Genomic DNA, 12500 nt, shown 5'->3' on the forward strand with positions numbered 1-12500 from the left:
TGATGGCGATTTTAGGGAAGAATGCATAAGAAATGGTTTACATGATATTAGAAATGTGTTAGATGTGACCGTGTTTTTATATGTAGACAGTGCTATGTTGTTGGCCGAGGACGCAAATAGCGTGCAGCAAATGTTAGCTTGTGTGGTGCAGTGAAGAGTCTACAACTGAAGATTAGCAAACTGTCGACCAAAGTAGTTGAGGGATTCCACGCTGCACATAAAAAGAGAGAGCGGACGCCTTTATTTATGTTGGAGAATGATTATTGAAGATGGGAAGATGGAGAAACTTTAAGGCATGCAAATGCTGGTAGAAAGATAGTAATAATATACGATCCGTTATGAAAAGGAAGCAAACATTAATTTCATATAAGAGTGTGCTCTTGTCCACTTCGCTTGATGGAACTGAGAGTTGACTACATCAGGAGGAACCTAAGAGTATACGGAACTCAACTTGAATCAGTTATTTAAGAAGCAGGGGTGACGTGACTAGCAGCCTTCCAGTATCTCAGGGGCTGACCCAAAGAAGAGGCAGTCAAGCTATTCTCCAAAGCGCCTGAAGACAGGACAAGAAGCAACGGATGGAAACTAACCAAGGAGAGAAGCAACCTGGAACTAAGGAGGAATTTCCTGACCTTTAGAACAATTAACCAGTGGAACAACCTGCCTCCAGAAGTTGTGGATGCTCCAACACTGGATTTTTAAAAAGAGATTGGACAGCCATTTCTCAGCAGGGGTTTGGACTAGACGACCTCCAAGGTCCCTTCCCATCTTGTTACTCTGTCAAGCATGTGTAGTAAAACATCAAAACTGAGTCAATGATGAATAAGTTGTTTCTGAGTTTAATACGGATTGATCAAAAGAGCAAGCTCAGATCATCATGTCGGTACAGTCTGACCTTACAGACAAAACGAACTGCCATTTAATCACAAAACAAATTTGGGATGAACAATGTTGTTTGAAACAACATTGTGATGCATATAAACTGAAGTAGGCTTATGTTGTGACTTTGCTTTTGTCAAGTTGATCTTTTTTCCACCTGGTGAACACTATTGATTAGGGAAAGGGAAAGCAGAAGAGGCAAATTAAGCAAGTCATGGAAAAAAACAGTTGATGGGATTTTAATGTATTTATTTATTTCATTGATTTGTATAACGGCCCTTACTAAGCACCCAATTGTCGGTGACTTGGATTAAATTGAGTTTCATGACTTCACGGAGAAGGCATCTTCTGGGCAACGGTGTTTTAATTTAAATAGTGATGTCATTAGAAAGAATATCATCTCTGCGCGTTCAATTATAATTAATTTTGTAAGAGGATTTATAGACTGGGGCCCAGTCTATCCTGAAGCTTAAATTTAACTGGCAGATTTTCTGATCTTAAAAAAAAGTCTTCTAATCATTTAGAATAAATTCCCAGCAGACAAAGATTATTGTATTCTTACTAAGTGTGTTTGTGTGAAATCTATGTATGTTTGGTTAAAATGCGGTCTTTGCCAGTGTTTACATGGATGGCTATTGTACAACGGCGAGAAAATAAAAGGGATTTTTTAAAAAAAAGAACGCTGGAAATCTAAACACAGCACACATATTCATATCTTTTAATAATTTATTTAGAGTGGTGCCAACAGTATGAAATTTTCATGTAGGGGAATCAAACACAAAACTGAATAGATGAGCAGTCAGCTAGGAGTAAACAGAGATCAGTAAATCTATCTTCCTGAATTGCATTAATGAAAAAGTAGGCTGTGTAAACGAAAAGTTTTAACAGGTTTTATTTTAAACATTTCCCTTACACATTTGTTAAAACAAAGGCATCCAATAATGGCATTCGTAGCCATTGTTAAACTAAAAATGAAATGTAAAATGCAGGCTGGAATCCTGAAAAAAGAAGACTTTAGAATGAGTCATATTTGATCTGAAGTGATATTTTTAAAGTCTGTTGTAATTTAAGATCTTGGCAATGGGTTCATATTTATGATGGTTGCAACCTTCCCGGGATCACGTGATCCCCTTTTGCGATCTTCTAGAGAGCAAAGTCCATGGGGAAGCCAGATTCACTTAACAAATGTGTCACTCATTTAACAGCTGCAGTGATTCGTTTAACAACGGTGGCAAGAAAACTCGTAAAATGGGGCAAAACTTAACAAGTGCCTCCCTTAGCAAAATGTTGAGCTCAGTTGTGATCGTAAGTCAAGGACTACCTAGAGTGGAGATATTGACATTCAGCCAGAGTTTTAACAAGGCTTTTAAAATCCCTCTTCCTTACGTTAAAAATAAATCAATCTATTCTAATTTTTTGGTCAGCGATATATCGTGCGTACAGTTTTTGCCATTTTTCTGCCTACTTGCCAATATTCTGTCTCTCTATTCTTTCGTTTCGCTTTTTTCCCCTTGTCTGTTTTCTTCTTCTTCTTTTTTTTTTAAAAAAAAAACAAACTGATTAATTAAAAACGTGACATCCATCTTTGAAGAAATGTTGCCTTAATTTACATTTTTAGATTCATAGTATGTTCAGCGTTCTGCTTATATTCCTTAATTAAAACATGCTCGGTTTCTTTCTGCAATTATTTTTATGTCAAACCGCATTATAATTAGACAGTTGTGGTGCACCACACAATAAACACTCGCTTCGCTTTAGCAACCGATATCAGAACAGGTCCTATAATTCCACACAGTGTCTTTGTAGTAGACATTGCAAGCATTTTTTTTTCATATCTTGCCCAAAGATGATCCCTTTACTTTATTGTTTGTTTGATTTTTTTTTAACCCCGGTGGTCTATTTTTCTTTAATGCCACCCATTGTTGATGTATCCGCAGCAAAACTTTTTACAGGATATAATTTGATGATGACATTGAGGCTGGAACTTGCTAGGTGTTAACGTGAAACCTTTTCCATCGCTTCAGGGGGGGAAAAAAATCTACACAATTCTTATTTTTTATTGGTATTAATCATGCGGAAAATGTTATTGGACTTTTTCCTCAGCAGTTGAAAACTGAGGCAAGCCAATCAAATCACGAAGATCCAAGTATAGTCTTCTGCTTACCACAACAATTAACATTAACAGAGGGAGAGAATCAAGATCACGTGAAGTGTTAATACCACTTTACAAGGCCTTGGTAAGGCCACACTTGGAATATGGCATCCAGTTTTGGTCACCATGATGTAAAAAAGATGTTGAGACTCTGGAAAGAGTGCAGAGAAGAGCAACAAAGGGGGGAATTGGAGGCTAAAGCATATGAAGAACGGTTGCTGGAATTGGGTTTATCTAGTTAAATGAAGAGAAGGACGAGGGGGGACAGGATAGCAGAGTTCCAATCTCTCAGGGGCTGCCCCAAAGAAGAGGAAGTCAAGCTGTTCTCCAAAGCGCCTGAAGGCAGGACAAGAAGCAACGGATGGAAACACATCAAGGAGAGAACCAGCCTGGAACTAAGGAGAAACTTCCTGACAGTTAGAACAATTAACCAGTGGAACAACCTGCCTCCAGAAGCGGTGAATGCTCCAACACTGGAAGTTTTTAAGAAGAGATTGGACAGCCATTTGTCTGAAATGGTGTAGGGTTTCCTGCCTGAGCAGGGGGTTGGACTAGATGATCTCCAAGGTCCCTTCCAACATTATTATTATTGTTGTTGTTGCCTTTGATGTATAAAACAAATAGAATTCCTGAATGAAGGTTCAACGTTTACAGTAAATATCTGGTTCTACAGTCTACAAAAGAAGTCTGTGTACGTAGATCTGGCAGTGGCGAAGCGGCATTCAATGAACTATTTCAAGTCTCAGAAACTCCTTTTTACAAAATTCAGCTTCAGCTAAGTCTCTCAGATGGCACTAAGATCTGCAAATGCCATCAAACAATTCCATTTTGCCAAAAGAGGTGAAGTCATACCGACTGCTTTGAAGCTCTTTTAAACTGAAACTTTAACCCAAAGACCGAACGGTGTGCCCAGGAGGGCCTTTGTCCTGCGGGGGGCGAAACACCCCCCCCCAAATGCTCCAGATTAAATTTCTAAGATCCGTCTGTGCAAAGGAGTTGGCAGTGCCCTCTTCAAGGTAAAAATCAGATAGGCCTAAAATTAAGATTAGAGCAGAGGTCTCCAACCTTTTGGGCACCGGGTGTCAACTGTCGTTTGCTGCTGCTGACAAACTCCAGACACAAAAGGACAGGTGACCAGCAAACTTTAATGCAAAGAAAAAGTCAGCACTGGGAGTGAACTGCTCCCAGTGCTTTACATAGACGTGCCCCTCCCACCAACCCCACCCCAATCAGCAAGCCAGCATCCGGTCCGTGTGGATAAAAGGCGCAGTTCAATGTCCGCATTCTCCCCCTCCAGACGCACCCATGTAGCTTCTGCCATTCCAGCTGTTCTCTCAGGCAACCAGGCAGCACTCTGCCTCGGCAGCGCCCGGGAGGAGGGAGAGGCAGCCAAGGTGAGGTATAATCTCCCCCTCGTCCAGCTTGCTTAGTCCATATATCCAGCCGGCAGTGGGAATGTTTCTTGCGTCCGGTTCATTGGAGGGAGGCACCCGCGGCGTCAGGCGGCCAAGCCAAACCCCAGCTGCTGGCAGGGAGCCGGGCTGACTCCCAGCTATTCCCAGGAGGTGAGCCGACACGCAGAGGCTGGGCTGGCTCCCAGTTGATCTTCGGGAGTCAGGTGGCGCACGGCGCGTCCACCGACCCCCACCTGACATGCGCACGCCGACCCGACTCCCAGCTGGTTGTCGGGGACCGGGTGATGTGTAGTGGCCCCGCTGGTTCCATGCCAACCTCCGGACACTGTCCCGACTCCCAGCTGACTGTCGGGAGTCGTGCGGTGCTCAAGGCCCTCATACGGACATCGGTTGGCTGCTGGCTGCGTGCTCCCCATCTCCCGGCTCATGGCAAGCCCAGGGGCTTGACACCGGGGAGCGATTCCGTGGAGAAGCGTTTTTTTTCATGGACCGGAGGGGGGCGTGGTTTTGTGTGCGGATGGGGCTTTGCTTGTTTGTGTGGACCGGTTGCTGGCATGCCGTGGCCCGGCATCGGTCCACGGATCGTAGGGTTGGGGACCCCTGCTCTAGGATTTTCTCTTAAGTCGGAAGAGCATCGTAGAACAAAAACTAATGCTCTGTGGGATATGATCAGAGTATCTACAAATCTTGGTTTAAGACAATGTTTCTCAACCTTGGCAACTTTAAGATGTGTGGACTTCAACTCCCAGAATTCTGGGAATTGAAGTCCACCCATCTTAAAGTTGCCCCGGTTGAAAAACACTGGACTAAGACAAGGCCAGTCGCAACTTTTCCAAAGATTTAACAACATTGAATTTCAGACAGAAACAAGTATCTTGTCATAGACAAGTGGAACCTGGATGACAAAGGGCTTCTAGGAATTATCCAATTATCTCTCTCTTCACTGACATTTTCCTAACTAAGGAAAGCTCTGGGCTAGGCATAATAATTTGCCTTTGGCATTACTACTCTAAAATTGGGTCTTCCCATGTGGGCCTGGGCATGCTAAAACAGAGCAACGCATGTTATCCGTCTTTCGAGAATATTCTGTTTGCTGAAATCCTGCCTCTTTTACACCCGTACCATGGGACATCTGACAGTGCTTATATGCCCTATTCTATTCTACTCTACTCTACTCTACTCTACTCTACTCTACTCTACTCTACTCTACTCTACTCTACTTTATTCCATCCCATCCCAGCCCAAATTTTCTATCCTATCCTATCCTATCTTATCCTATCCCAGTGATGGCGAACTTTTTAGAGACCGAGTACCCAAACCGCAATCCAAACCCCACTTATTTATCGCAAAGTGCCAGGGCCGCATCAGCATTGTGGTGCCTTCAGGGGGGGGGCAGGGAAGCGCCTCTGAGTGCTGCCTCTGGCACGCAAAAACCGGGGGCGCAAAAATGGGCCACCGTGTTGCAAGGTGCAAAAATGGCCGCCGCTGTGCCACAAGGTGCTGTACCACGCAAGAACGGGGCAGGGCTAGTGAGTATGACTCGGGCACTAGCCCCACCCCATTTACAGCGCTTGCATGCTCGCGGCCCCGTATGCGCATGCACGCATGTAAAATGCTTCCCCCTCCCTTTTCTTCCGGTTCACCAATCGACAATGGTTGGTGACCTCTGCTCTACCACCTCTACTGGAGCTTGCTAGTCGGCCGCTTTGCCACCTTTGTGCTGGGCGGGGCTCCTGCTCCGGGTGGCGGGGGCAGCCTGATGGACCTGCTGGTGGTGGTGCGCGTGCCAACACAGAGGGCTCTGAGTGCCGCCTCTGGCACGTATGCCATAGGTTTGCCACCACTATCCTATCCTATCCCATCCCATCCCATCCCATCCCATCCCATCCCATCCCATTCCAAATTTTCTATTCTGTTCTCTGCTATGCTATGCTATTAAGTTACTGTGTATAAATAGAGAGCAAGCATCACACTCATTAGCACTGATGTCACCTCGTTGGGTAATGAAACATCCTTTTCTTTTGTTTTTCTCCATGTTGCTTAAAAGGCAAAAATGTGGAAGGGATTGCGCATTGTTTTTTTTCTGGGAGGCTTCTTAGATTTTCCAACTAATATTACAGCAGGGGTCCGCAACCTGTGAACCGTGGCCCCCTACTGGACCGTGGCCTATTGGCCACCGGGCTTCATGAATGGCTAGCTGATGTGTTCGCACATGCAGGCATTTGCGTCCCCACTTGCGTGAGCATCGACACAACCATTGTGGGGATTTGTGGTCCCACTCGCCATGAGCATCGCGGGAGTTTGCATCCCCATGCACAAGGGCTCACGTCCCCACACACTCGAGTGCTCATGGTCCCTCTTGTACGAGCAACGGGTGTTCATGCGCGCACACGCGCACGCGTGTGCATTCATCCCTCCCATGAAACCATCCCTTCTTTCCTTCCTCCGCACCGGGCCACCAAGGTTGGGGAACTGTGGTCTACAGCTCTGCCTTCTTTGCCAGCAGTCAAGTTTGGTTGCAATTGTATTGTGTCGATATCTGTACTGATAATTAAGTGAAACTCTCAACCAGTTTTGTGCAGAGAGAACACGATTCCTTATTCAGAAGCAAAGGATGACAGGTGTTTCCACTCGTTTGCTGGCTGTACCTGTTGGTGATGACTTAAAATAGCTGCAGGTTTTGTGGTGTGGCAGCAAGAGAAACTTTCCTGAATAAATTAGGAAGATACGGTTCAGATTTAGAATATTTCGCCATTCTCCTTGTTACTTGTAGACGAGAAAGCTATTTTATTTGTATCCTTTTGCCTCTCTCTTTAATTAATAAGCCCCATTAATAGTGCCTACAATTTAATTTTGTCTGCTGAGGGTACTTAATGCTTCCCCCCCCCCCCCCCGAGGAAGCTAAGATTGTAAGTAGCAGAAAATCTTTTTTAATATCTATTTCGTTATATTTTTTTTCCTAAATCTTAAGGGTCTACTACACTGGTGTTATACGACTCTAATTATGATTATAATTGAGCCCTGATGGTGCAGTGGTTAGAATGTAATATTGCAGGCTAACTCTGCCCTCTGCCAGGAGTTCAATCCTGACCGGCTCACGGTTGACTCAGCCTTCCGTCCTTCCGAGGTCAATAAAATGAGGACCCAGACTCTAAACAGCTTATTGAGGGCTCTAAAGCACTGTGAAGTGGTGTTTAAGTCTAAGTGCTATTGCCCTTCCTCTCTCCCTCCCTCCCTCCCCTCCCTCCCTCCCTCCCTCCCTCCTTCCTTCCTTATTCCCTTCCTCATTCTCCTTCCTGGTAGCACAGAGGTTAGAATGCAGTATTGCACGCTAACTCTGCCCACTGTCAGGAGTTTGATCCTGACTGGCTCAAGGTTGACTCAGACTTCCATCCTTCCGAGGTCGGTAAAATGAGGACCCAGATTGTTGGGGGGGGGGGCGTATGCTGACTCTGTAAAACGCTTAAGAGAGGGCTGTGAAGCACTATGAAGCGGCATATAAGTCTAAATGCTAATACTGTTGCTCTAATTAGACATAAATTTATATTTTGAATGCCAGCGTCATGTGACCTTGTGCACTGTGATTTCTTTCCAGGACTTTTGAGATTATTATTTTTTTTTTACATGTCCACAACATAGGATAAAATGTTCGTTCTGTCTCCGCGGCACTTTCAGCATGTGTTATTATATGATTAATCTAGTTTAGGAATGATTGATGGAGTCGTATGCCATCTATAGGTATGCCATCCGTATGCCCTTTGTAGCAGTTTTCTCTTTCTCTCCAGTTATAACTTGGGATAAATCGCATAGATTTATTCCGGAGTTCTTGGTCCCAGACAATTTTTTGAGTAGTAAATGGTGAGGTTTATTTTGCTTCTAGGAAAGGTCATGGTCATTAAAGAGGTATTAGCTAAAAGCTATAATCTCTTAATTGCAGCACCCAGAAAAAAATCATACTGGGGAATTTTCATGGGAGAGAAGCAAACATACAATGCAGTTTCTCTGGGTTTTGTTTTGCAAAAAAAAAAGGGGGGGAATGGTGCATAAGCCTTTGTTTAGGCTTAAGACATCAAAGCACTCATTAATTCTCTAATCTGTCAGAAGGACACCCCCCCAGCCCACCTATTTCAGTGATGCTAGTGTTCGCCTACTTCAAGGCCTTTGTTGCAGAAAATAATTTCACTCACGTACAATGCCGTTAAGAACATTCATTTTTACTTTTTTCTTAGCCCAGGCCAGGGCTAGGCAACCTTGGCTCTTTTATGACTCATGGACCTCAACTCCCAGAATTCCTCAGCCAGCCATGCTGAGGGGAAAGGGAGAGGTTTCCAAGCTGAGCCATGCTGGCTCAGGAATTCTGGGAGTTGAAGTCCACAAGTCAGAAAGCGGCCTAGGCCAGAGGTAGGCAACCCTGGCTCTTTTATGACTGGCGGACTTCAACTCCCAGAATTCCTGAGCCAGCCATGCTGAGGTAGAAGGGAAAGGTTTCCAAGCTGAGCCATGTTGGCTCAGGAATTCTGGAAGTTGAAGTCTACGAGTCATGAAGGGGCTGTAGTTTCTCCATGCTGGCTCAGGAATTCTGGGAGTTACAGGCCTAAGCCAGGAGTGGGGAATCTTGGCTCTTTTATGACTCGTGGACTTCAACTCCCAGAATTCCTGAGCCAGCCATGCTGAGGGGAAAGGGAGAGGTTTCCAAGCTGAGCCAGGCTGGCTGAGGAATTCTGGGAGTTGAAGTCCAAGAGTCAGAAAGCGGCCTAGGCCAGGGGTAGGCAACCTTGGCCCTTTTATGACTCGTGGACTTCAACTCCCAGAATTCCTGAGCCAGCCACGCTGAGGGGAAAGGGAGAGGTTTCCAAGCCGAGCCATGCTGGCTCAGGAATTCTGGGAGTTGAAGTCCACAAGTCATGAAGGGCCCATAATTTCCCCATGCTGGCTCAGGAATTCTGGGAGTTGAAGTCCACGAGTCATAAAAGGAGCCAAGGTTGCCTACCCCTGGCCTAGGCTATTCAAATGGAGCATCTTCAACATTCTCCTCTTGGAACAACTAATATTATCAAACGGTCGTCTTAAAATAAATACTCGGAAAGCAGTCGCTTCTGTGGAGCAATATTTTGCAGAAGTTATTGAGAGGAGATGCAAAGCCTTCTCATAAATCAGGAGAAAAACCCACAAGAAAGAGGAAAGCGCGGGGCAGAAGGGGAAGAACCCAGCTGATGTAGCGGTTAAGTTATGGACCTAGAAAGCAGGACACTGAGTTAGATGATGAGGGGTGGGGACCTGGGGGGGGGGAACTTCCAGTGTTGGAGCATTCACCGTTTCTGGAGGCAGGTGGTTCCACTGGTTAATTGTTCTAACTGTCAGGAAGTTTCTCCTTAGTTCCAGGTTGCTTCTCTCCTTGGTTAGTTTCCATCCGTTTCTTGTCCTGCCTTCGGGCACTTTGGAGAACAGCTTGACTCCCTCTTCTTTGGAGCAGCCCCTGAGATATTGGAAGACTGCTATCCTGTCCCCCCTCGTCCTTCTCTTCATTAAACTAGACATACCCAATTCCAGCAACCGTTCCTTATATGTTTTAGCCTCCAGTCCCCTAATCATCTTTGTTGCTCTTCTCTGTACTCTTTCTTGAGTCTCAACATCTTTTTTACATTGTGGTGACCAAAACTGGATGCCATATCCCAAGTGTGGCCTTACCAAGGCATTGTAGAGTGATATTAACACTTCACATGATCTTGATTCTATCCCTCTGTTAATGCAGCCTAGCACTGTGTTAGCTTTTTTTTTGGCAGCCGCAGCACACGGCTTGCTGATATTTAAGTGGTTGTTATTATTATTATTTTTAAATAAAAAATATTGCAGGATATTAAAAGATATTTTTTCCCTTTCAGTGACTATTTCAACAAGCACCTTTTTTGATGGCATATTGGTCACGGGACTTTATACATCGACCAGTGTTCAAACGTCTCAGAGCATTGGCGGATCCAGTGCATTTGGATTTGGTAAGTCCAATCTTTTTTTCTTGGAATGAGTTTTAACAAGTACGATAATTAACCTAACAGTATTTGCTTTTATTTTGTTTTAGAGAATGTCTAAGCATAGGTGGAGAAATAATTCGTTTGTACAGTATAATACTATCTGGGTTGCAGCAATTCAGGCAGCCACGAGATGGCAGCCAAGAGATGAAGAAAAAAGCTCTTCGGTGCCATCTAATGGTTGACCGATTTTGTAGCCCTGCTCCTATTCTGCTATTCTCGTCAATGGAAAACTCAGCCTAAAGGCTATTTAGCACCGCAGTCATGTCCCTAATATATGTCAAAACATTCAGACGCAAAGAGCATTTAAATCATGGCCCAACTGGAGATTAAAAAAACAAGTTGTCCACTGCTTTTGTAATTTGTAATTTAAGCAGGCAGGGGTTAATAAGCAATGCAAACTTGACAGACAGACACAAAAGAACTAGAGAGACATGGCATCCTGCTTCATATCTAATAAAAAATTGTTTCTTTGGGGCTTAGCGTCATGCTTGAAGCCATCTAATATAGCTTGCATCCTGTAAAAGGGTCGCTTCCTATAAAGGGATGACATTTGGGTCTTTAAAATAGATAGAAATGCTATCTATCCATTTGTGACAAAGGAGCACTGCTGTTGTTAAGCTAGTCACAGAGTTGCCAAGTGAACTTGGCTTCCCCCATTGGCTTTGCTTGTCGCAAGGTCGCGAAAGGGCATCATGTGACCCCGGGACGCTGCAACCGTCATAAGTACATGTCAGTTGCCAAGCCTTTGAATTTTGATCACATGACCAAGGGGATGCTGTAACGGTCCGGAGTGTGAAAAGCGATCATAAAATCACTTTTTTCACTGCCTTTACAGTCACTGCCTGTGCTGTTGCAAGTCAAGGACACCTGTGTGTGTGTGTGTGTGTGTGTGTGTGTGTGTGTTAGGGGAAAGGGACTTCCTTGCATCTGCATTTGAAGAGCCCTCTGTGCTCTTTTCTGCAGCTTTCCCCCCCCCCGAGAAAGAACTGCCCTTAGTTGCAGCATTTAAATAAAGTTTAGGCCGTGCCAAGTCGCATTTTTCGATACCCTTTCTCTATAAATGATTGAAATTGCTCCACTTCTCTCAGTTTACTTTGTGACAAGCCAAATGGGCTTTAGGACCCTCTGTTCACAGGAGGGACTCTTGCCAGGAACCAAACAGATGGTCAAGTGGGAAGAAAATGACCCAGGGCATTCTCATTAGAACAGTTAGGGAAAAAAATTTTTAAATAGGTTTCCCCATTTGCCTGGTGTTGTGTCTAATACTCTTTGAACTGCCCCTTTTCAGTTACAAGTCAACCACCTCCAAGTATATTTTAATGGGGATTATCAAGCCCCATTTGCCCAGAAGACTTCCAAGCTCTCTACTGCTAATTATCCAAGTTTAAATAATCACAAGAGTTCTGGAATAATTGGAAAGAAATCCTGTTCTCTTGCCAGTGCATAATTACTAATTAACGGGAGATAAAATATAGGGAGTCCAGTCGTAGCTGGAAGAATCTGTTAACAGTTAATTAAATTGTGAAGAAGGGTCCAGAGCGAGGCTGGTCAGCAACATTTAGATTTGCAGTTTTACTTGGTTAAAATTCCCTCACTACAATCCACTTTCTGAATCGGTTTATAAAATTATAACATCGATGGCTTTGCTAAGCTTCCTTTAATATACCCATGACAAAAAAAAAATATCCTTTGAAGTATATCAACGTTCCTTGCCCTGGAATTTATGAATCCTATTTTAGAATGAAAGCGTGAGTGATCAGGATGAATGGTTTTCAATCTAACAACTTCCAGATATATTGGCTTCAACTGCCAGAATCTCCCAGCCAATCATGGCCATTGGTGAGAATTCTGGGAATTGAAGGCAGCATATTAAAAAAAGTTGCCTAAATTAGGAAAACATATAAGGAACGGCTGCTGGAATTGGGTATGTCTGATTTAATGAAGAGAAGGACGAGGGGGGACATGATAGCAGCCTTCCAATATCTCAGGGGCTGCCCCAAAGAAGAGGGAGTCAAGCTGTTCTCC

The 12500-nt window shown here is 44.2% G+C and overlaps 1 protein-coding gene across 4 annotated transcripts in view; it reads left to right on the forward strand.

The window, feature by feature from the left end:
• RELN (reelin) overlaps positions 1 to 12500 on the forward strand; it is a 276773-nt gene that overhangs the window by 34218 nt on the left and 230055 nt on the right. For all 4 annotated transcript variants that reach the window (XM_039363759.1, XM_039363760.1, XM_039363761.1 and 1 more), the window contains exon 2: positions 10329 to 10439. In XM_039363759.1, coding sequence (XP_039219693.1) covers positions 10329 to 10439 — 111 coding nt within the window. The remainder of the gene's footprint in view (positions 1 to 10328; positions 10440 to 12500) is intronic.

The sequence above is a fragment of the Crotalus tigris genome, unplaced genomic scaffold, assembly GCF_016545835.1.
Source record: "Crotalus tigris isolate CLP2741 ecotype Arizona unplaced genomic scaffold, ASM1654583v1 scf7180000019599.1365583, whole genome shotgun sequence".
NCBI lineage: Eukaryota > Metazoa > Chordata > Lepidosauria > Squamata > Viperidae > Crotalus > Crotalus tigris.